The sequence below is a fragment of the Barbus barbus genome (assembly GCF_936440315.1).
Source record: "Barbus barbus genome assembly, chromosome: 32".
Taxonomy (NCBI): Eukaryota; Metazoa; Chordata; class Actinopteri; order Cypriniformes; family Cyprinidae; genus Barbus; species Barbus barbus.
The window spans coordinates 22,012,735-22,038,082 of record NC_136760.1 but is presented as its reverse complement, the minus strand read 5'-3'; the positions used below and the strand labels follow the sequence as shown (position 1 = coordinate 22,038,082).

General features: G+C 37.8%; 3 protein-coding genes across 4 annotated transcripts; 1 reads left to right on the top strand and 2 right to left on the bottom strand.

The window, feature by feature from the left end:
* Nucleotides 1-6,469: 6,469 nt before the first annotated feature.
* On the bottom strand, nucleotides 6,470-10,945 carry LOC306852228 (peripherin-2-like). The gene is made up of 3 exons (XM_079388933.1): nucleotides 10,046-10,945; nucleotides 8,992-9,238; nucleotides 6,470-7,997 (listed from the first exon to the last, which is right to left on the bottom strand). The coding sequence occupies exons 1-3, from the start codon at nucleotides 10,624-10,626 to the stop codon at nucleotides 7,788-7,790; spliced, it is 1,038 nt and encodes a 345-aa protein (XP_079245059.1). The 5' UTR covers nucleotides 10,627-10,945; the 3' UTR covers nucleotides 6,470-7,787.
* Nucleotides 10,946-12,096: 1,151 nt separating this feature from the next.
* Nucleotides 12,097-13,933, bottom strand: LOC306852035 (tubulin-specific chaperone C-like). Its single transcript, XM_079388628.1, has one exon. It carries the CDS (start codon nucleotides 13,380-13,382, stop codon nucleotides 12,327-12,329), a length of 1,056 nt encoding a protein of 351 aa, XP_079244754.1. The 5' UTR covers nucleotides 13,383-13,933; the 3' UTR covers nucleotides 12,097-12,326.
* Nucleotides 13,934-14,102: 169 nt separating this feature from the next.
* LOC306852034 (BRD4-interacting chromatin-remodeling complex-associated protein-like) lies at nucleotides 14,103-24,508 on the top strand. Of its 2 annotated transcripts, none has more exons than XM_079388626.1 (11): nucleotides 14,103-14,353; nucleotides 16,645-16,690; nucleotides 16,812-16,860; nucleotides 16,938-17,003; nucleotides 17,223-18,608; nucleotides 18,718-18,778; nucleotides 20,436-20,520; nucleotides 20,618-20,763; nucleotides 20,863-20,957; nucleotides 21,078-21,180; nucleotides 23,213-24,508. In XM_079388626.1, exons 1-11 carry the CDS (start codon nucleotides 14,263-14,265, stop codon nucleotides 23,671-23,673), a joined length of 2,589 nt encoding a protein of 862 aa, XP_079244752.1. In that variant the 5' UTR covers nucleotides 14,103-14,262; the 3' UTR covers nucleotides 23,674-24,508. The 2 variants fall into 2 exon arrangements, with proteins under 2 accessions (XP_079244752.1, XP_079244753.1); XM_079388627.1 differs by lacking the exon at nucleotides 14,103-14,353 and adding an exon at nucleotides 14,478-14,620.
* The last annotated feature ends 840 nt before the right edge of the window (nucleotides 24,509-25,348 follow it).

The window sequence follows — 25,348 nt, the reverse complement described above, 5'->3', positions numbered from 1 at the left end:
GATCAAAACCTAATTATACCTTTAAGCTCTGCTGCCAACTGCCCCTGCAAAGCAGTGCAGAGAACAAAAAGACCCAACATCTACTCACAATGAAGCCTTACTTCAGCATAACTTGACACACTAATGGCCCCAAGGCTGAATAAAGACAACCCAAGCCCATAAGAGCCTTTCACCTTCACTGGAGGGCGGTCAGACAGAAAATATATATAAAAAACTTGCCAGGAAAGTAAATGGAAAAAAAAAAAAAGAAGAAGAAGTGGGTAGAGTCACCTGTGTTTTAAACTATAAAGGCTACCATGGCCTCCTGCCAGACCCCCAGTCATCAGAGCTAAGCTGGCGGCCATGTTGTAAATCACATAATGAAGTCTTTCCCTACAGACTTTCACCATCTTTGCTGTTTAATCCTGATCTCAGAGGGGCAACAGCCAGCATTATAATAAAAGACAAAATACTCTCTCCTCTAGCCACAGTTAACCTACCCTGCAACAATGAAGCTACACCTACAAAGAACCTCTCGTTCTTCACTTCAGTGCGTCCATCTATCCCTCCCTTCCTCATTCCCCAGCTTGTTTTTGTCATTCGCGGTCTCCTTGCAAGCATTTGTCTCCGGGTCACGTAGAATGAGAGCAACCCTGGACTCAGGCCAAGCACAGAGCACTGAGAGAAATGTCTGGGGTCACAACTGTGTAAGTATTTGATCAAAATTAGATTATTCGGCTTTTTATCCATAGGTATATTGTTAAAACGGAATTATATGTAATCTATATTTTTGTTGAGAAGTTATTGGGATTGCACCCAAAGATCACATGGGTGTAATCTGACAGAATAGTCTCTGTAAATATGTGTCATGTCAGTAAATGCTGCCCCCATGAGGATGATTATATTAATGTCTAAAGGTACAAAATAGTGCTTCACTTCAGTAAAAATATGTTGAAATCATGTACACTCACACTATATGAATATGAATACTCTATTCATATAAAAGCCTAATAAAAGCAAATTTATTATAATACATATAGCCAATCACCTCACTGGGAAAAACATTTTGAGATCACATGACCAGTCAATACTTTATTTATCTTGATAACATTCCTGTTTATATTTGTTTATGTTTTTGCTTGTGAAACAAATAAATTGTGGCTGACTGTGTATGCGTATATATATACACTGAATATTTCTCAGGGTAGGTCTCTATTTCTGAGAGCCCATTTTTGCATAACCTAAAGACCAAAACATATTGCAATTAATCAACTGTTTAAAACTACAACATATAAAACAACTTTGACATCCTGCTTCAACCTGACATTTATGAGAAATACTGCTTGTCTGAGGACACCCTTCAACCATTTGGCTAGTTCACACTTGCCTGAGTATATCCTAGTGTGATTTTTATCATGCTCACTTGCTACTCAGTATAGCAAACACAGCAATATGATGATATTGGTATAAAATTAAATTGAACAAACTTTTGAACTACTAGTTTTTAATAAACATTATAAAAAATCACTGCTAGAGGAACCACACCAATTGTGTATTTGGACATCTGTCTCAAGTTATTGAGACATATCCAGTTACCTGAGTCAACCAGCCCCAACTCGCTTGTTTGTGAAAGCAAACCAAAGAACACCGTGATTACTAATATTTCAGTCTTTTGAGGCTGCTATACTATGCAGTATTTTACTTTAAACCAGAATATAAAAGAAAGCTGTTACAATGATTTGACACTTATTGTCACGGGACACCGTGAAAAGCACCGTGGAAAGATGAGGTCAGGGTCCAAGTGCAGGGGAGGGTGCTTTTAATAAGCAACAAAAAGGCCAACACGGCACAAAAAACTAAACATAAAAGGACTGGGACACAAAAACGGCAACGAGGTGCGTGTATCCCAGCCCAGAGCAAACACTCGAAACAAAACAAGCATATACATGAAATAACAATCAACGAACCAGGCAGAGTGGTGGGAAAGGGGAGACTATATAGTCTGTGGCAAACGGAGAACAGCTGGGAGTGTTAAGTGTACAGGTGTGTGTGGTTAAGCAGGTGTATGTGATGTGGCAGGTGTATGTGATTACGTAGATGAGTCCGGGAGATGGTGACCTCTGGTGGCGACAGGGAAGAACTGCCGAGCCCGGACTCGTGACACTTATGTCACACCAACCATGAAATGTCTACTCTGTGTATACGGTATACCTGTCTTCATTTGCTCAAATACAGTAAGCTAACGTAGTCTTAACAAAGCACTGCTATCTACTGGTGACAAGTGGAGAAAGATTTGGATAAGTAGTTCCTGTACAATTTTTCAACAACGACGTACCGGCTGCTAAATCTTTATTAGAATTGCAAAAGTAACCGAATTATCTTGAGGTGTGACTTGTTTGTTCAACAACTTTCAACGTTAAATGACATTGTTGTTCTTCTCACCATGCTGCCGACCAGTGTTGGGCAGTAGCCTAACTAGTAACTAGTTACAGTAATAATATTACTTTTGCAGTAACAAGTAGTGTACTGCTAATTACTAATAAGACTTAAGTAATCATATTACACTTGGTATCCATAAAACAGCTAGTTACTAGCTACTTTCGATGCTTCAACCCCTACTGATTTAAAGTCCAACAATCCAATAATTTCTAGATTTATTTTCATAATTTTCACAACTTGCACAGGCACATGAAGTCACCAGTGCAGCAGGAAAATGAAAAAGTTTACATCAAGCGGATGGAAATATTGGCATGACATTGACTTTGTCAGGAGAAAAGATTATCTGAACACTGATGTGTAAGTTATGGCATTATGGAAGTTGTGGCATTACTTTACTCTGGAATTACATGGTTTGCCCACCCACATCCCTCTGATCCCGATATAAATTGTATAAAATATTTTTAGAGAATTAAACATTTTCTTATGAACTTACATGATTTATTTTAATAAAATAAATCATGGAATATAATTGTATATGTGTATAACAGAGAAATTATTGCGGTGGCCGAGAGAGCTCAACGCGCTGCAAATAGAAAAAGCACCAGCAAATCAAGAAAACATCTTTATCAATTTGACAGCAGGTGCTGCAAATGCTCACAACACAACCAAACAAAGAAAGCGCTGCTTTATTTGAAAAATAAAATTTTAATTTAAAAATTCTTTATTTGGTTGTGTTGTGAGCATTTGCAGCACCTGCTGTCAAATTGATAAAGATGTTTTCTTGATTTGCTGGTGCTTTTTCTATTTGCATGTGTTTTCTGAAGTTGCAGCACATTGAGCTCTCTCGGCCACCGTAAATTATAGCTACAATTAGCTTCAAACTACACATGACAATTAATAAGTTTAATACAACACTTTTATGTTTTACAACACTTAAATGTTACTATTAATCACCACTGAGTGTTTGCAATAACTTCTGACTGTGATCCAATGTGGATTATGGTCAAATGATGAGGCAGAAATATATTGTTAGTAACATTTTAGAAGAATTTTATGGGGAAGATACACAACTTATGTGGGACGTGAAAGAAAAGTAGTGTAACTAGTAGTGTAACTAATTACTGTTGCCAGAAAATAAGTAATAATATTACTTTTGAAAGGAGTAACTAGTAATGAGTCAAATATTAATTTTTTGAGCAACTAGCCCAACACTGCTGCCGATTCACGAACAATAACTCTTGAGCCGATTCTTTTTAGTGAATCAAAAAAAACATTCAGGCCGACTGAGTAGTCTGATTCCCGAAAAAATGAATCAGAATGCTGATTCTTTTAACAATTAAACTATAGCTGCAATTTTTCACTATTGTGATGTTCTGAATTGAAATGAAGAAGGCTTTGTGGCCATGCCATTATTAGTCTGTGCATAAAAGAATACTCTCTGAAAAGCAGTACAGTAGATGTACACGAAAACACTTACACTCACTCACACAGATCCCTGCATCATTCAAACAGACAGAGATCATGATCCCATTTAGCTGAATGTGTGGGCTGTCTTCAGCCATCAGACTCTCAGAGTCAGACATTACTGATGAGGCTGTAAAAGGCTAAAGACACAGAGCACCATGTGAGTCCTCTGTCTTATTAACTGTCAGTTAGTGCAAGCTATTTTATGAACATGGGCATAAGAAAGAAAACAACTGCCAGGAGAGTTGTCTTAAAAGAAAAGTTTGTCCATACAGCTTTTGTTAGGCAGTTAATGGAGCCTGTCGAGATACAAATGGGACCTAAAATCCATGTTTACAAAATACATTTTAGAAGACTGAATACGTTAGATAGTAGGCTCGTAAATAGGAAAACGTTTAATGAAACAATAAGACTTGTTTTAACTAAGCAATTCAATGCCTCATTAATAACATAAAATATGCTACATTTGTCGCCACCAACTGGGATAAATATGCAATATGAAGAAAGGGTCACTGAAGAAATCTTTTTGGTGAACTGATTCAAAAGTCACTGGCATGAATCAAACTCCTCATCGCTAATGGCAAAACAGAAAAGGCCTGCTGTAAAGCAGATCATAATGCAAACCATGCAGAGAAGTTGAAGCAGTTGAAGTGGGTGAACATCGGCAGTATAAAGGCCACTGAGTGTGAGGGTGGGTGTCTGTATATGATTCTGTGTAGGAGGAGCTCAGCTTTGCCTGAAGATGTTGCAAAAGATGGATCGAGAGATGAGGCAATTTTCCAGCTGAGAGGAACAGAGAGAGGAGCCCAAATCCCCAGAGAGAGAACAGACAATCCATCACAACACAGTGAAACAGGTTTTGTAGCGTTTGCAGAGACTTAATTCAGTCTGAGAAATAAATGAAACTTATAGAGACCTACATCGATAGCTTGATAATAATGATTATTGAACACCATACATCAAAGAACACACCAACATATGGCAGTGTTTATCTGAAGGATTAGTTCTATCATTGACCCCTACTGTTCGACTCAGAAATAGGATTTAAAAACAGGTCAGTGTACAAATCCTTTCAGTTTATACTCTTTAAATGTGAAGTGTGGGATTTCTGCTCTACTGGAGTTTTATGACAAGTAAGTATTTGATATGAAAGTGCAAAAAGTTATGTCAAATGAATCATTATTGAGATGCAGATAAATAAATACGCATTTATAGGAGACGGATAGGAGAGAATATTTTAACATCTAAAAAAAATGACACATTTCACCTTATATGAATAATCAAAATCAGCAAGTAAATGAGTCAAGCCAGTTACATTTTTTATAAATCTGATAAAGCAACAGTTATAAGAATTAACATAATTATTTGCTGTATATAATCTACTATGGGGGAAAAATGTATAATGTGATATTGCTTCCCCTCAACTAAAAGCTACAAGTCAATTCCCAATTATGTACTGAAGATTTGTTATATAGATTCACCTGACATGCACAGATGCACCTTCTCCTCATTTTTATCCATGTTTTACATTGCACACCGTTCTGCCAGCTAAACCACAAAGACTTTTTGTCACTATTGTGTCTGCACTGCATTCTATACATGACTCCTCCGCTCTATTTGTTGAAACTGTTAATTATAATAATTAAGTCCCCATGTGTGGTCTGATCCTCTATGTTGAGAAAAATCCAAATGTGACCAGAACCAATTTTAACTTAGATTCGGTTCACAACAAACTTTGAAAATAGTGATCTGCCTCAACTGAAAATTGTTTTAAAATAATTGCAAAACCTTAGTCATAATCCCACGTGATAATGTCATGTGACCTAAGTTTGACATTACAGCTATAAGATCACGTTCTTTGTTAATATAAAGCTAATTGTGAATTGGCACTTGCATGGTGTCCCCCATTTCCAAAAATCCTGTGACCTAAAAGGAAAATATGGTGGAAAAGAGAAGTGCACAGTTTGGTTTGACACATACTGTACCTGCTCAAGGACATTCTGTATCCTACACTGCTTGATACTCTTCACCGGATATGCAGCAGCAGCCCAGGTCACCTGCCAAGAAGTTAAGCTGAGCATACTCAAAAGCAGCTTACTGTCTTTATCAGATCATCTGTGTTTATGTGCTTGTCGGCAAACCAAAATACCCAAAGAAAGTCGTCCTCTTTACAGCCTTCCCATTTTCCATAGTATTTCAGCCTTATATGCTGTTTCGTTCCTAAAAGCATAAGATTATAATGTTTCATGTAGGCAACAATTAAACCGACAGTTATGTGCCTTATATGAAAAGACCTTCTTGATTTGTTAATGAGATATTTCATGTACATCACTTTTTAAATACAAACCAAAAATTGTCCATATGGTGGAGCTTACTATTCAGATCACTGCTATGTGCCATGCACGACAAACACCATGTGAAAGAAATAATCACATAATTCTCTGCTGATCTTATTGGATAAGGCAAACCTCCCATAGAGCTCCCAGAATGCCCTGCTCTTTGATCTCAGCAAATGACTGGACAATAGAAATCAAATGACTGGACAATAGAAATCAAATGACTGGGCAATAGAAATCTGCATGTTTTTACAATTAAACAAGTTTTATTCACAATAACAAACACTACGCACCAAACACCATTCTAATAATGTCAAATTTTCTTACAAGTAATTTCACGAGTATTTTTACAAAAAGAAAAATATATTATTAAATAATTCTACACTATTTACATAGACACATAATTAGAATTTAAATCAAATAATTACAAAAAATTACAGGTTTGAGCATAGAGTTTCAGTCTCTGGCCTGGGACATTTCATGGAGTAATTGTTTGTGCAGATGTAAATGCACAGGAGCTCCCAGCAGTGGGAATGCAGAAGTCACAGGTCAGGGTTTAGCTGCCAGTCTTAAGCTGTCTCCTCAACTCCAGGGGCCTTCTCAAGCATCCCCTCACCCTGTACCTGGTTCTCCCTCTATACCATAGCACATATTGGGGCCTCAATTGCTATTCAATTGCTTGCTATTCTTCTAAACCTGCAAAATCAGCCTCTTCTTTTAGCGCTCATGAAATCATGTGTTATCTGATGCTGAACATAGCAGTTTACTCATCATCAGACAGGTCACAAAAATATATTTACATTTTTTTTTATAACCTTTCCCAAATCACAACCCCGGTACCTCAAAAATATACATTTTATTTTTTTATATAAAGCATTACTTTAAAATAAAACAAAACATCTAACTTGTTGTCTCTTCATCCATCTATCAAAAGTATGTGCACTCTCACTTCCACACATTTCATACCTAAATCCACAAGGGTGAAAAAACACCTGTCTATCTTCTTTAAAAGGTGATTTAAAATGTGTTTTCTTTTCATTTGTCATACCTGTCATATGACAGATGGTGTTGTTTACTCCTTATAAATAGAATGACTCACTGTACTGAGGCTATAGTTCCCATATTTATATCTTTCACACTATTCCAAATCCCTGACTAGCCATTCTTAAGTTGAATATCAACTCAAATATGAAATAAAATATGACTATAAAATTGTTTAGAGTTTGTGTAGCAAAGTACAAAGTCAAAGGGAGAAGCAAATTACATTTTGTTTTTTTTTATATTTAAAAGCACTCTTTACAAGCCAATCATTTGTGTATTAATATGTGATTTGTTTTGTTTGTTGGTAATTTCACCATAATATGGAATTCTAATATACTAATTTAATTACAGGAAAATGTCTGACTGACAAAAGTTTGTATTTAGTTGTTTTTTTTCTTCACCAGTTTCTCATTAATTGGCTTTGTCTACACTTTGTGTAGTGTGAGTGATATAGTTACAGTTTTAGGCTGTGTCCCACAGCTCTCTACCTCAGGTAGGTGTGGCCAAAGTTTGGTGGGTGGGGCTCACTCAGCTCACAGTGGCAACAGCCTCTTCATTTGCCCCCTCATCCACTTGATTGCCTTTGCCCATGGCCTTCATCGTAGCCATGATATCAGTGAAGGTCTCTTTGACAGTTTTCTCCAGGATCCAGCCCTCACTCTCACTCTCAGGGTCTTCTGGGTTGGCCAGCGTGGACAGAGAAGTGTTTACGTACTGAAGTCCAATCATTACAGCAGTCTAAAGCAAAACATAAAAGAAATGTGTTTTTTTTTAATCAAATGTATAAAATGTTCTCCATTTCCATTTGGTGATTTGAAATCACCTTTTCCAAGAAAGCAAGATTTATCTCCACCCCACAGATTAGAACCTTTGATCCCTGTGGATCTTCAGTGTCAACACACCATCTCACACTCCTAATCTCCACCACACCTTGTTCAAGGTCTTGTTGTTGCTACTGCATGTTGTAAATCTGTCAGAATTTGTTCAAATCAATGTTTTTAGATTATTTCCATCAAGTCTCAAATTTATATGCAAACTATGGGTACCTTAGTTAAAAAAAATGTGCTTCATGTATAATCCAAATCAACTATTTTAATTGAAATATTTTCTAATTATTAAAAAATATATATATATTAGGTAAAATATATTTAAAATATTATTTACCAATCTTTTTAAAAGTTAGATCAGGTAAAAAGAGTCTCTTAAGGTAATAACCACTGATTCCTGAATCATGTAGTTTAATTTATCCTAGAATGTCAATCAATTTTTCAGTATTATTACAAGGTAGTTGAACACTATTATATTTGAAGCAATGTAGATGTTTTCCAAGGAAGTGCCATGTTAGGTGATTGATTAAGGAAACAAGGCTCCTGACAGTAAACATGGTATGATGACATACAAATAATTACACCTCTAACCAGCCTTCACTTTTGCACCCTTTTGGGATGGTCTGATAAGAAGGACAGGGTTTAAATCATCCCCCCAAATCTGTAGCCAAAACTATTTCTAGTCATTATTTACCTTATTAGGGACAGACAACAAAACACCTTGTAATGGCAAGATTTGAACAGTTTACAGGATTAAGTATCTGAACTGAACAAAACGTACCTTAAGTACTGATCAGAGTTTGACCGTCATAGCACAATCCATTAAGATAAGAGGAATGAATGTATGTGGTTAAAGTCTGATCCTAGATCAGCACATTACGATATTTTAAAGCTAAACATCTTACTTGCAAAAGGGTGACCATCAGCACAAGTATCCCAATAGTGTTCATCATTCCACCATAGTAGGACACAAGGGCGTCTCGGCAGCCACGTTTCCAGATGTTTAGCTCTTCGGTGTAGTGGTCATAGCTGTAGTGAGCCGAGTTGTTGGTTATTTGCTGTTGGATGCAGGGCCGTGGAGAGCTAGGGTTGCAGCAGCTGAAGGGAACTCCATCCATTAGGTATCTTCCATCCACATTGCTGCTGATTCGGCTAAAGATAAAAAGTTTGCAAATATGTATTAGTTTATCACTTCCATATTACTCGTGTTAGATTCCAGAATGCATATGACAGAAGTACGACTCAAATGTGCAGTAAATTAAAAACTACTTTTTACAAGATTATCAAAAGCACTATGAATGTTTCATTTGACATTAATTATAATTTAAAAATAAAATCAATTAGGTGTCAGATTTTTAATAAAAAAAAAATGGCAACATTCTTTTTTAGTTTGAAAACAGTGAATGCTCACAAAAAATAAGCAATTTACAAGAAATTCTACATTATAACTTCATTGTCATTTATTATCAATTAAATACAATTTATATAAATAAAAATTAATAAACAAGTCACTTTAGAAAACCTTTAGGTGTTAAACATCAAAAGCCATTAAAAAACTCATTGATATTAATGCACAAGCATTCGGCTAGTCATTTCAATGTCTATTCCAAGCCAGTCTAGCTGGTATTCAACTGATTGAAAGGGACAGTAAGCTCTGAGGGCAAGAAAATGTGATCCAAGAAGATTAGAGACTAAATCTAAACTGGCTAACATGCCTGATACCACTTACACTGCAAATTGAGCCCTGCGAATCACCCATTCCCTCCCCTTACTGTAAACTTGCTAAAAATCATTATAACAACTTCCAAAACAAACTATTTAAAAGTTTTAAGTGTCTTAAATTAAATTTCTCTCAACCCGTTATCTAAATGTCTAAAATATGTCTGAGCAAAATGAATTGAACCGAACTGAAAGGAAACAATGTTTTCATCCAACCATTAAGAAACAAAAAACACTCACTCTTTGACTTCCTTGGAGCTGAAGTCCAGGTAACGGTTGCTCACCCACTGGATCTCGAACCAATCTTTGTAGTTGTTATTGCCACAGCAGCGGAACTCCATCTGCATGAGATCCAGAGTTCTCTTCATGTAGCAGCGTCCAGGAGTATCGGTGTCCTTGTAGTACTTCATTCCATTTTTCAGGCCCTCAGCAAGTGTGAACTCTAGAGGAATGCGCATGGCAAAACACATAGCTGCTGTGACAATGAGGCAGAAGTTGAAGAACAAACAGCAAATTAGAAAGGGCTTCAAAATGGACTTCCATTTCACAAACTTGGTGGAGTCGAGCGAGTCATAACAGATTTTGCCCCCACAGGCATTGAGAAAACATGCCAAAAAACCCACACCAATTAGAATGTTGGGTACAAAATGACTCTCATTGTTGTCCATAAGTTCGCTTCTCTTGCGCAGTTCAATTTTAAAGAAAAGGCCCATGCTGAAGACCAGCACTCCGGCCATAATGGAAAACCAGTACATGAGCCATAGCATCTGGGCCAGCTTCACCCGTTTCTTCAGGTCAAACTTTACCTTCATTAGAGCCATGATGGACAACTAGTTAAAGTCCAAAATAAAAGTCCAAAAAAGTCTTTTCAGAGTTTGGTGATCTCCAAAGACAGAAGTTGAACTTTGAAAGTACTTTCAAGGCGCAATGTGTAATCCATTCCAGTAAAGCGAGAACTTGTTAGCTACTTTCATGATGATCTTCGCACCCATAATAGACTAAGTCCAACTCAGGTTCTTCTAAAGGTAAACACCAACGTAATACATTATCTTCACAAACTTAAACATGGATTTTCATCTCAATAATTAAAACAGCAGTGTCCTCAGGTACTGACGCAAATAGTGGTGTCCCTCTATCTGCAAAGGGAGGACAAAAGCCAAGGATCCAAATGATTAAACACAAAGTTACCGTACGTCATCCTAAACCCAGTTAATCACCCTCATCCCATTTACAGAAATCCCTGGCCAGTAGATGAGCCTATCTGTAAGCTGCTGCCGTGGCGTGTGATTGGCTTGATGGGTCACATGATATGACTGGCATAACCACAGAGACACCAAAAACCAGGAGGCTAAGACTTAAGACCACTACACTTCCAGGGTCTTTGAGTTCATGACAAACACGCCAATGTTTGACAGGACCTCTACATTTCTCAAAGTTGAAATATTCATGGAACTGATGATAGTCAAAACCCTAACACTTAATAATATGTTAACATTAGTTAATGCATTAGCTAACATGAACAAAGAATGGGGGATATAATTCTACAGCATTATTAATCTTTGTTAATGTTAGTTCGTAGTGCAAAACATTAATCGATATGACTTGATTTTAAGAATTTATTAGAGGTTGAAATTAACATTAATTGAGATTGATAAATTATAATATTGTTTACCAATGTACGCATGTTAACTAATTTAGTCAAATGAATCCTTATTGTTAAATTTGACCCCCAAAACAATAATAGTCAAAAAAATGACTAGCCTACAGAAATTCATATTCAGATAATGATTGTACTCGCATCAAATAACACAGCTAAAGGTTGCACTATGTACTATAATACAGTACCTGAATATAATAGGCCACTTCCTGCAATTATATAAGTATTAGCTGTTACCACTTTAAAATATTAAATGAAAACCCACATCTGTACACATGTATATTATTTTGCACATGATGCACAAAAGAAGCACCAGCATTAAGATGTGTTTCTGTATAGCATTATTTCCAAAATGCTTTTAGGTTGAAAGATCTGAACTCCAAAATTTATTAACAAACTATAAAGTTCTTCGGGTTAACGACAATCTATGAATAACAAGAGTAACAGTGAAATTTTTTCACCCAAAAATGAAACTTTTCATATTTTGAAATTTAAATTCTGATATTTTGAAAAATGCTGGTAGCCAAATATTTTTATTATATTGTATAGGCTAATATGCATTATATTATATTGATTTCTGCAGGTTTGGAATGACATTAGGGCGAGTAAAAATTTTTGGGTGAACAATCCCTTTAAAAATGATTTTATTTAAAGATTATGGTTATTAAATACATAAACTTGGCAAGTGAATCACAAATAAACACAAATGTGATCAAATCAGACTTTATTTTTCTTATACAGCATTCAATTAATTGTATTAATTATATTAGTTCATTTGGAAGTGAGAAATTCTAGAGCATTTAATGTTTATGGGATCTCAGTCATATTGACTGTGCACACAATCATGCAATCAGATCGTTATTGTTAAGATGCATGTTCCACAACATCCCAACTACATATTCTCTCAGTCTCAGGAATGACAGTCCAGTTGGGGGAATGTGTGCCAGCAGCAAGCCAATTGAAATCATCCACCTCTGTCCAGTTATTCCTGTTTGGATCAAGTCCAGCCACCTTGAAATGATCATGCATCCCTGGATAAGTCCACGTGAATGGGGCAAACCGGACCCCATGACAGTCCTCTATAATTGCCCGGCTGGTCACATGCAGATATATCTGAGTGGCAGTGGTGTTATGGGTGCGCAGCTGCTGACAGGGGACCACTAAAGTGCTGTCAGTGCACTGGTCCACAAAAACAGAGCTGGACACCGGCCCGCAGAGGATCTCACAGCCGTGGACGTTCTTGATGTGCACAGTGCTCGGACAGCCATAAAGCCTGACTTTACAGTTTGTCAGATGAGATAACAGAACATCTCCTTGCTGGATCTCCTCGGCTTGCTTGATTAAGACTTGATTGTCAGCATTTGAGAATCCACACTGGGCTGCAGAGACCGCAGCATCCACCACTACAGTACCAGCTACATCAGATGCAGGCTTATCTGTTGTTTGCTGAATCGGTGCAGGCTGCTTACTTGCTCCGGTGTTCCTGGATCTAAAGGCGAATTTCTTTTTAGGCAACACCTCATCTCTTTTCTCAGCAAGAGAGCTCTGGAGCTTCTGCAGGGATGCTTGCGCCTGTCTTATTTCATACTGGGTTAGAAACATTATGCTGTCATTGAGAAACTTGTGGAGCAGTTGAATTTTCAAAGTGATCTCTTCCAGTGTTTTTGCGGCTTTGTCGCAGTCATTATCGTTACAGCTGGAGAGCATCTTCTCGACTGCTGTCTTCTCAGCATTAAAGGTGGACGTGAAGAAATCGCATTTTTCCTCCGACACGGTCTGGCTCTCCTTGACATTTCTCCGGCGCTCTGCCTCCTCCAGCCTCGCTTGATCCCTTCGTAACACGCGTTCGGGAACTCTGACAGCTGTATTTGTTTCTCCATCATCATTCCCCGCATTAACTTGCACTCCCAGTGCCGCCATGTTGTTTCTTACAGCAGGCACGTTGATCACGTGACGACTCGTCAAAGTGTGCTTATCAATGATTGGACTAGAATCAGTAGCGTTAGTAACGCGGCGTTCTATTGGCGCATTAAATGTTCCCGTTCATAATAAACTTACATAATTTAAATGATGGAGTAAAGTTATGTATTACTTTGTTTAGACTTCTCCTGTCATATTCATATTTAATTAGTTATTGATTTTTAATTGATGTGAAATGTACTTAGAATTGCTAGATGAATTGCCTGTATTGTTGTTGTTATTGTATCCCTTACAGTTTAAATTGATTTTCTGTTGAATTTTGTTCATGGTCAGTGTATGCATTGTAATCAAAACAGCAGGGTTATTATAATAGTTTGCATTTTAATTAATATTTTATTTAGTTTTAATTAAGTTCACTCTATTGCTGTTAGTTTAATTTTATCAGTGTTTTTTTTTAGATTAGTTATTTGTGTAGTTAGTGTTAGTAAATTAGTTTTAAAATGACTAAAAACACGTTTTGAAGTGATGAAAATGTCAATAAATTTGAATTCATTTTTATTTTAGTTTTCGTTATTGATAACATTTAAAGCGTCGCTGTGGCAACAATCTCCTATATTTTACAGACTCAGATAAAGGTATTGTTTATAATATTTTCTTAGGGTTGACGCGGAGGATTCCCCGCCCCCTGTCTCTTGATACAAACACTATTTTTATTCATTTATTCATGTCAGGCATTTGGAGTGATTAATCAAAACAACAGCTTTAACTTGTATGGTTGCAGAAGAGGCAGAAGACACCTTCTCAATAGTAAACAATGAGTTTAAGAGACCCCTGTTCTTTGAAGTAAAGAGCCCTATGGAGTGTAGTGCACTATGTAGTGATGCTGCCTTCTGCTGGAGCCGCGCCGCTCCACCGGCCCGTGCAGAGATGGCGAGGAAACCCCGCGGACACGGCACTGCTTTTTCATGACGGTGAGTTTCCCCTTTGAGTGTATTATAATTTTGTGATAAAAATTTCAAGGAAAAAACACACACAACCTCCTTCCTCCCCTTCCTTCGGGGAGGGAAGAGCAAGCGTGGAGAGAGCAAAATCTATCAGACTGAGCAGCAAGGACAGTGAGGGAAAATATATGAGTGGGAGAGAGAAAGAAGAAGAAGAAGGAGGAGGAGGAGGAGGAGGGGGAGCAAATTAAAAGTTGCCAAATGGAGATATTGGGTTTCAAGAGGAGTGAGACAGGAGTAAGGGTTTGCCTCGTATTCAAGTCGTCTTTATGTGATGCAAATTCAAATAAATATTTATGCTTCGCCAACGATTCGGTTTTTGCTCGACGAATTCAGCCGTTTCTTAATAACGTTAGGTGTGGGGCGTCAAGAAGGCCATCAACAACAACTCCGATGATCCGCTTAAAACCTACTACACCCGCGCCGGGGTTAAACGAGCCGTCCGACGCCGAATACGCCTTTCCTCGTGCCGCCCGTCACAGATGCACAAATACGCGTTCAGGAGAGCATTTGCGACTAAACGAGCCTCTCCAGCCTCGGTCTATTTATGGACAAAGTCCCTCTGTGTTTCTAGCTGTTACTTTCAGCGAGATTAAGGCGGGTTTTGGAGAGCCTTTTTAGTCCTCCCTGCCACCGTTTGACAAGTGAATCAGTAAAACGCGTCGCTTTGCTTCAACAGGGTTTTACTTTGTATTTTGAGGGGTTGCTGGTTTTCTACGTGTCTCTTTTCCGCCCCTTTGACTTAACAGACAAAGATAGAAAGAGAGGAAGAAAAAAACTAATTCATCTCCTCCCTCATTTGGCTTGCTAACTTCACCACAGCCTAAAGTGTTTAATATATATCTCACATTTAGTACGTCGTTTAGTTTATAAAACCCGTATTTGCATGTATAATAACGATGTTTTAAACAATATTTTAGTTGTTTATCGAGGGCCGGATTAATCTGTCATAATTTGTCCACATTGCGCTACACGGATATTGCTAGCTTAGTCTTGCTACTCAGAAAATGTTAAACGTTTTAAATATAAATAGCATGTTAATCTTAATATCGAGCAGTTATTATTGGTTCGAATCCGTTTATAGACTGTTCGATCATTTAGTTTATTTTTCTGTTCTTGTGTGTATGCTGTTAATAATAATAATAGCGGCTAACACGCGCAATTTTGGATTTCTGCTGTTTTTAACAACACGTCGTTGTTTGCTTTGAAACAAAAGAGAAAATACATACTCATCGAATGCTGTTCAAACATGTAATCACTTTGGAAAAACACAGACAACGAATGTCATTCCCTCACTAGCCTTTTAACCATAAAGTGTGTTATAAAACATTAACAGAAGCTTGTGAAGTGAACAGTCAAACTGGCCAAACATGTTTCTCCCATCCCCCACGTCGCTTCCTTTGTCACATTTCCACACATGCATTTTCAAGTTCCTACGACAAATTTACAAAGAAATATGATCTGAAATTAAAGTCGAGTAGCATTGCACCACTGCACAGGTACTCTGTGTCACAATGTCTTTTGTCTGTCGGCTGGTATCGAGCAGTGGCGCAGTTTCAATCACCAGCCGCCATTTTGAAGTCTCTATAGGCTGCAGCAAAGAGTACAGCCATTCTTTCTGACTTATGTATTTTTAAAGATATAAATCATATTTGTATTTCAATAAAAGTAGCATGTATATTAGACAGTTATACTGTTCAAACATTACTGTTTATGTGTTTGGTGGAATGTCAAAACAGTTTATTACTGTTTAGTACACGGTAGTAATCAGTAATGTGCTATTTTTTTGTTTTATATTCATTCTTCTTTGAAAATATAATGATGCCATATAATTAACTACTTAAACATTTTAAATTATGAATTCACTTGTGTTTGTCACACCTTTGTGTGTTTACATTGTTATCATAGAGTTATTTCAAAAGCCTGACATTGCCCATATAGTTTGGCCTATTAATATATCTAATATATTATTGTACCTGAATTTAATATTATACATTAATTCACAACCTATGCTTGAAATGACGTAGTATACCTGAGAATGTTCATTGACAAACTGGGGTTCCTGACAGATTACATAGTTTTGATTTTGTTTAGAACATTATACACGCTACATTTATTGGATCCTTCAGGTGTATTCAGGAACAAATTCATATACAAATTATATCTTAGTGGGGCCAAAGTCAGAGCTGAGTTAAAATTTAAGGAACCTGTACTTTGCGGAGTCCATTGAAAAATCGGAAAATCTGTAATTACTGTCACAGGTGTAATGGATGATGAAGACGACCGCCGTCTTCTGGATTTTATAGGGTAAGCAGCATTACAATTTGATGATTATAGTTTAAAGAGCTACAGGCCCACTTTAAAAAGAGATTTTACCCATCAAACGTAACAGAAGTGTTTTCATGAACTGTTTTTTTTTTCCCAATAGAGATGTGCAAGCATTGAATGAGTATCTTCATGGTTCAAATAGTAAATCTGTAAGTATGCTTAGACTATATGACATTTGTGTTTTATATTAAAGGGTTATTAACAACTTTATTTAACATTCAAACAGATTGGAGAAGACGATGTGACTAATGCAGCGTTTGGGTCGGCCAGTTCGTTCTTCACTAGTGACACAGTGAGTATAGACAAGGTTCCTATCAAGGAAAGACAAGCTCATATCTGCTGGAATGGGAAAATACTAAAATCTCAAAAACTTATTTTCAAACACAGTTAAATAAAATACTTCATCATTCCCATAAATGTTGTATAAGTATAGTTTGCATGCAAAATGGGATATCTAGAATGGGTTTTAGAAAGAGCATCTAAACGACAAATAATTTGGTTTTCTTCTCAGGGTGGCTCCAACGAAGGACTCAAAGACGACCACAATCATTTGGGAGAATTTGGGGAGGCTGGTGGAGCTGAGCTTCAGCTCTCAAGCAGTCTTCCGTTCATCGAGGATGACCTCGACAGTGGAACCTCACAAGATGGAGTCGATCTTGGGGGCGAGGACCAACCCTTCGACATCCTTCAGAAGTCATTGCTGGAAGCAGATATTACAGAGCAGACATTGGCTCAAGAAGCCCTTTTGGACTCCCAGCCATCTCTCATTCCCACAGCTTCCGCTTTCCCTCAGCAGCTGGTCTCTGGAGGGTTTGGAGGTATCGCAGGTCCTGGTGTGGTGGCACCATTGGCACAACCTCAGGCTTTTATCCAGCAGGTTCCACAACTACCCTTGCCAAACGGCCCTGCTGGACACATCCAGGTAGTGGGATCCTTCAATGGCAGTGCCTCCTCCATGATGACTATAAACAGTTTGGAACAGTCTCAGATCCTTTTGAGGCAGAGCGGAAATGTAGTGACAAACAACAGCGGACAAGGTACCATGTTCACCCCTTCCGCAGCTGGTCAGGTGTCAATGTCCTTCAATAAAGGGACGATACCAGTTCAGAATATTATCATCCAGAGAGGCCCTATGCAACAGACATTGATCAGACCCATTCAGCCTAAACCCTTACAGACAGGGGGACAAACTGTATACAATATCAGCAACATCGGGCTTCAACCCAGCACCACAACTACTGCGAATTTAGTCAGTAGCCCCTACACAGGCAGTGGCTCTCCTCAGTCTGCTCAACAGGTGAAAGTGGTCAATCCAGCCAGCAGCATTGTAATGCATTCACCTCTGGGGCAACAAGCGCAACCACAGTCCCAGTCCAATCTGTCTCAAGGGCAGTTTTTGCTACCCACTTCTATTTCCCTCACCCCTGGTACGACAGTTCATGGCTTCCAGGCTGTGAATGGGCAGGTGTTACAAACAAACACTCAAGTAGGCGACCCGTCGTCAATGAGCACTACCACTTACTCCATCCTCACCAATCAAAACACAACAGTACAGCTTATTGCTGGGCAGAACTTTTCAACTGGAGGGCAGCTGATAGTCAATCAAGGTTTGGTTGCTGGACGTCAAATAGGCCAAGCTTCACCAACACCTGTTGTGCAGGTGTCCCAAAGGCCTGGTGCCACAGCCAAAGTTTGGACTGCCAGCGCATCACCTAGCCCAACCCCTGTACAGACGTCACAGGCTTCGGGTCACCTCACCATGGTCAGTTCTGGTGTCCAAGGCCCACAAGTTTGTCAACAGTTGTCTGTGACCCCAGGACAGCACCTCCTTATGCCTGTGACTCAGATCGTTCCAGCTACTTCTGGCATTCAGGAGTATCAAGTTTCTTTAAACCAGGTGAAACATATTTGAATTAATATCCACCTATTCTTTTTTATTGCAACCTTGTTTGCCTGTTAAAAGTGTTATCATTTCACCACATTTGAATGTTTCTTCAATTTCATAGGACACCACAGCAGCAATACAAAGAGGGCAAACACAATTAGTTAATCTTCTTGGTACCAAAGGTAAGACTCCTTTGAAACATTTGTGTTTCCATCAGTGACTAGTTTTAATGAAATCTAATTTATTCATTCTTCAATACATATTACGTACATACAGTGCTGCTTGAAATTTTGTGAACAAATTTTAACAAAATAACAGAGATCATACAAAATGCATGTTATTTTTTATTTAGTACTGTCCCTAGTAAGATATTTTACATAAGATGTTTAAATTTAGTCCACAAGACGAAAAAAAAATAGCTGAAATAATAATAAAAAAAAACATTCAAAAGTTTGGGAACCCTTGGTTGTTAATACTGTGTGTGGTTACCTGGATGATCCACGACTGTTTTTTGTTTTGTGGTGGTTGTTCATGAGTCCCTTGTTTGTTCTGAACAGTTAAACTGAGCTCTGTTCTTCAGAAAAATCATCCATGTCCTGCAGAATCTTCAGTTTTCCAGCATCTTTTGCATATTTGAACCCTTTCCAGCAGTGACTGTATGATTTTGAGATCCGTCTTTTCACACTGAGGACAATTGAGGGACTCAAACACAACTATTAAAAAAAATTCAAACACTCTCTGATGCTCCAGAAGGAAACACAAAAAAACTTTTGAACATGATGAAGATGTCCACATTTTTTTTTATTTTGTAGAAATATAATTCTTTTCCAATTAGTACTGCTCTTCGGAAGCAATAGAAGATACTTGCATGTTTCCGGAAGACAAATTAAGTACAATTTACCTTGATCTTCAAATTCAAAAAGTTTTCACCCCTGGCCCTTAATGCATCGTGTCTCTCTTATTTGGTTAAAATTACTCACATTTTCACAGATTCTGCAAGGGGTTCACAAACTTTCAAGCAGCATTTGTGTGTGTCATCATCGAATGCAAGATTCAGAATACAGAAGTAATGGATATAACTGATACGACACATTCCCTGCTTTTAATATCTGAAGAATTAATGCAACAGGACACAGCTGATCACTTAGAAAGACCTGTGAGGCAACTGTTACAATACTTATGCTCACATCAGATAGAGGGATGAAACTCTAAAAGTGCTGAACTTCTTAGCTGGTAAAACATGTATGTGTTGAATCACCCAATAATAAAATGTGACATTCTGTAGTTTTGTCTCATATTCATCTTTTAATCATGTTTGTAAATGTCTTAACTCCACAATCAACAGAGCAATTTTGTCTTTACTGTTCCAATACGGGGAACAGTAGGACAGTTGGAGGGCACTGTATATATACATACACATACATACATAAAAAAAAAAAAAATATATATATATATATATATATATATATATATATACACACACACGCATATAAACTGCCGTTCAAAACTGTGGGTTCAGTAAGATTTTTCTTGTATGTTTCTGAAGCATGCTCACCAAGTAAATATTACAGTAAAACAGTACTATTATGAAATACTATTACAATTTTAAAAAACTGCTCTCTATTTCATTATATTTTAAAATGTAATTTATTCCTGTGACGGCAAAGCTGAACTTTCAGCAGCCATTACTCCAGTTTTCAGTGTAATATGATCCTTAGAAATAATTCTAATATGCTGATTTGGTGTTTGAGAAACATTTCTTATTATTATTATCAACGTTGAAAACCTTTGTGCTGCTTAATATTTTTTGTGTTTTTTCTTTATTTTATTATTTCTTAGCTGTGAAAACGTTCACTCCTGCCTGTCAGGAACTGCCTCTCACACCGAAGCGACCTGCAACTCAACAACTTACTAGAGGAGAAATGTGAGTGCCCAAATTTTACTCTACATCTTTTACAGTTGGTGTTTTCTGCACCACTAGTGTCAACAAAAAGTAAAAATAACTGGGGATTATTTTACAGGGTCCTCCAGCAGTTAAGACGAGATCACAGTAGAGTCATGTCTTCAGAGCGGACGCCCTTTGCTTCATTTAATGATGTCATTGACAGATTACTGCCCTATCATGTTTTCCAAGGCTCACCACCGCAAGATGAAGATTTCACCAAAGGTGCATTTTCAACATTTCCTCAACATATATAATATTTAACCACAGATAAGTATTGACTGAATATGACCTAGGTTCTGATAGCTGTTTTTGACTTTACAGTTGATGAGGAGTTTGAGACAGTTGCCATACAAGTGTTAAACAGAACACAGGGCATGGTGAACAAATATAGGCGCTTACTTGTGGTGGAGGCAGAGGTATGTTTAAAACACAGCCCTTTAAATAATGTACAAAAACCTCTTAGCATTATTTGTAGGTAATTACTCTAAAATTATTCCCGTTAATGCAAAACCAAACACTGCTTCATGTTCTTTCAGAGGTCCAGCCCTTCATCAGAAATGGTGATGATTGACAGGACTTTTAATCAAGAGGAACGTGGCAACTTGACCCAAGACAAACGAATGGTACTAGTGGATCCAGGTAAGAGACGGTAGCCTCGTTGAATTTATCCATTTCATTGTCTGTCATTGTTATTAAAGGGGTCATATGATGTTGCTAAAAAGAACATTATTTTGTGTATTTGGTGTAATGCAATGCGTTTACGTGGTTTGAGGTAAAAAAAAAAAAAAACATTATTTTCCACACTGTACATTATTGTTGCTCCTATCTGCCCCGCCTTTCTGAAACACATTGATTTTTACAAAGCTCATCGTTCTGAAAAGCGAGGTGTGCTCTGATTGGCCAGCTATCCGGTGTGTTGTGATTGGCCGAATACCTCAAGCGTGAGACGGAAATGTTACGCCCCTTACCATGTTGTGATGCCGTGCACGTCCCGGCACGATGAGACTAAAACAATAAAACCCACTATAAACGAGGCATTTGTTGCATTCAGTGAGGACATAATTACTGATTGTAATGACTCATATGGTCTTTTTATGTGTTGTGTTATGCCGCGTAAACATTTTTTTTTTTTTTTTTAAGTCGTGACGTATTGTCAAGTATGGTGACCCATACTCGAAATTGGTGCTCTGCGTTTAACCCATCCAAGTGCACACACACAGCAGTGAGTAGTGAACAAATCCACACACACACACACACACCGTGAACACACACCCGGAGCAGTGGGCAGCCATGCTGCAGCGCCCGGGGAGCAATTGGGGGTTCGGTGCCTTGCTCAAGGGCACCTCAGTCGTGGTATTGAGGGTGGAGAGAGCGCTGGACACTCACTCCCCCCACCTACAATTCCTGCCGGCCGGGGGCTCGAACTCGCAACCTTTCGATTACTAGTCCGACTCTCTAACCATTAGGCCACGACTTCCCCAAACATAACACCATGTCTGCATTTGTGATCGTAAAAACGGAAACAAGCACTACTCTCTACTCAAAACTCGCGTTTAAATAGTCAGTAGCAAATTCTTTAAATATCGAAACATACTTACAGGCTGTGAGCCAGAAACACCAGAATGTCCTTGCGACATTGGAATTGCCCCACTTTATAGTGTTTACAGCCGGCATTGTAGGCTACTCTCCCAGGTTCAGGTAACAGTCCTCCTTAAAATGCGCTGCACACAGAATATTTGCATTGTACTATTCTGGAACAGTGTTGTAAATATAACTTAACCACTGATTTCTAGTTGTGTACTCATTTGGAAGGCCAAACAAAGTGCTTTCGCAACGAAACACACAGCGTCTCCACAACATGGCGACGGCAACAACAATACTACAGCGAGAATAAAAGTTACGCCTTCTTTCATTGCATATACGTTTGGGCGGTGTTTTGCAAATCTTCCCACACTGTAACGTAGACGTGGGGGCATGTTTGAATGAGCCGTTTTAGGAAGGCATGGCAAAGTCTTAACTTTTATAAAGAATATCTCTTTGGGTTTGAGACTTTAATCTTTGCAACTTTACAGATCTTATATATGCACAATCGGCTTGTAACAAAGACAAAGAAAAACATGAAATCGCATCATATGACCCCTTTAAAACCTAAGTTAAACATTTTACAGTTGTTGTGTTAAAAACCTTACCGTAAAGTAATTTCACAGCATTTCCAATTACTTTTATTTTGGTTAAATACAAGTAGTATTTGTAAATAAAATGTATTTTTGGAGTTTGGTACTCATACTCTTTTGTGATCAATTTGTTCAATTTTTGAAAAATGTGCATATCAGTTTTGTTATGCAAAGTAGCACATGCATAATTATATACAATTGCCAAAGCCTTAGAGAACATACAGTAAATAACATTTAAAAAATATTATAAAATGTAAAAATGACATTTCATTAATTAAAAAAAGCAGAGTGTGAAGACGGTACTGGAATTTTTTTGCACAGTTAGATATACAGTATAAATGTTTTGGTTACTTTAAAACAATGGTGTAATTTCTGGAATGTTTTTAAGATATTGTACTGTATTTAAACCTCAATGCAATTAAAATGCAATTTTGAAAAAATGTTTTGTGCTTGATTGGCTGTATGGTTTGTGATGTTTCGCTACATCGCTCTCTCAGATGGCTTCCTGGAAGACTTCTGCTGTGGCCCTAAACTGAAGATCCGAAGTACAGAGGTTTTGACGCCTGCCATCCCTGAGGGCAATCCCAGCGTAATGGAGACATCCCCAAGGCATTCTATAAGTCACACCGGAAGCGATGGGCAGGTTATGAACAGCCACACAGAACCTGCTTATAGGACAGAACCTCAACAACAAGGAATGGAGGAACACAGAAGAACTCCCATCAAGTGCATCCTAGACCTAAAAAAAAAGAAATTCAACAACCTAATCAGCAGCAACAGTCAACATGCTCACTACCCTACATCTCCCAGCCAATCACAGCATAGCTCCGCCCAAGGCTACCCTTCGAACCTGGGGCAGGGTCATGAACATCAACTTCCCTCAGATCATAGTCACGCCCCATTGGCTGACACGGACTCTGTGCTTGAGGCTGCTGTGAATAGCATCTTAGAATGTTAGACAGTGCCATATTTATGTTTGTTAGTTGTTCCATGTTAATCTCATTTCATGTCATTTGTGTGCAAGCTGAACGGACGTATATTGGCATTATCGCGGGTTAAAATGCACACAGTGGCTCTGACGATGTCGAGGAACAGGAAGGTGAATCTGGTGATGGTGATACTCTAATACTGTGCCTGTTGTTCTAGAGAAGTTTACATAAGAAAGCCTTTTTGACAATGCTTCACAGGATACACTTGCAACCCCACACGTCAATATATGCACACATACACACACAATCAGGCAGTAGGTGTGATTTTTGAAATGTCACGAGTAGACATTGATATTTGTAGCTTATCGGTCGATATCAGACACAGAGTAATAGTCGGTCTGCACTTAAGGTTGTATGGTTGTCTCAACACTTATGTTGTATCGTTGCAGTAGACATTGACCAAGTGACACACACGAACACACCTGCGCGTTTAATCGTTTTTGAGCATTGGTTATGCTCTTTTTTTTTGGTTTACTTTTGTTTGTACCTTACAGGTATGTGACCCCTCTACAGAGACAAAACTCACTTGTGTGGTTTTGTGCAGGGGAAAGTTAAGACCTCAGATTGAGGGTACAATGTTACATTGTTTATCTGTCTTTTGTTTGTTTTAATTCATTTTTTTTTAAATGATGCATTATAATTTTTTTTTTTTTTGTAAAATCTGTGCTGCTCCCTGCCTGAAGAAAATATGTGCCGTTTTGTACCTTAAGTTAGTGTCTCAATAACTCGCATGGGTGAATCCCATAAAAACATGTCAGTCACATTTTGACCCAAAATGAAAGGAAATAAAAATAAGTAATATTTTAGGATGACTAATATATATATATATATATATATTTGCATTGTGATATTGTTTCACGACAATCAAGCACATTTTACCACAAATTTTGATTTCTGCATTTACATCAAATTTGTATTACATATTTAAAAAAAAAAAAAAAAAACTTTTTTAATAAAGTGTAGCTTATATTTAGTTTTAATAAGCATGATTTAAAGACTTTGCAGCAATATGTATTAGTACATTATAACTGAAATGTAGTTTTTTCTCACATTAACATATATCGCTCCTTTAATTATAATGAAAATATGTTATAAACGTGCTTAATAGTCATGAAATAATGTCAGTGGTCCACAATTTTCTGAGCAAATATAATGTCTTATATCTTTCCTTTGATTTGCGATTTCTGTGAGATTCACCCACCTAGATGTCGTTTGAAACTTTTCATTTTCCCCTGTGCGTTGAGTCCCCTGCTGGTCAGGCTGTAGTCTTGGCGGTCGGTTTGCAGTTTTTGCCTTTAGTGGTAGCTTCTATTTGCACAATGTGGAAATGACCTTGTACATCACAGATAGCCATGCTCACAACTCTTACAGCCCCTTAGCAGATCACTTCTCTCCTGTGAGTTATAAAGTGGTGAAAGCAGCAGTAGTGCCGTTACAGCATATCAGGTTTTCATTCACTATGAGTATCTAATTAGTTGCGTTAGGAGATGGCTGTTAACTGAAATAATGTAGTTTGGTTGGAGGAGGACATGCCCACATTTCAACAACCAGTTTTGAGAAATCATTTCTGAAGAGGAGACTGTTAGCATTCAATTGTATATATATATATATATATATATATTAACTGACCCATTACAAGGCTTG

Coding starts and splice junctions, on each gene's coding strand:
- LOC306852035 (XM_079388628.1), bottom strand. CDS start 13,382: ATGGCGGCACTGGGAGTGCAAGTTAATGCGGGGAATGATGATGGAGAA.
- LOC306852034 (XM_079388626.1), top strand. CDS start 14,263: ATGCTGCCTTCTGCTGGAGCCGCGCCGCTCCACCGGCCCGTGCAGAGA. Junction 17,004..17,222: donor CGTTCTTCACTAGTGACACA/GTGAGTATAGAC, acceptor TTTTCTTCTCAG/GGTGGCTCCAACGAAGGACT. Junction 20,521..20,617: donor CAACTTACTAGAGGAGAAAT/GTGAGTGCCCAA, acceptor ATTATTTTACAG/GGTCCTCCAGCAGTTAAGAC.
- LOC306852228 (XM_079388933.1), bottom strand. CDS start 10,626: ATGGCTCTAATGAAGGTAAAGTTTGACCTGAAGAAACGGGTGAAGCTG. Junction 9,239..10,045: donor AGCTCCAAGGAAGTCAAAGA/GTGAGTGTTTTT, acceptor TTTTATCTTTAG/CCGAATCAGCAGCAATGTGG. Junction 7,998..8,991: donor TGATGGTCACCCTTTTGCAA/GTAAGATGTTTA, acceptor GTTTTGCTTTAG/ACTGCTGTAATGATTGGACT.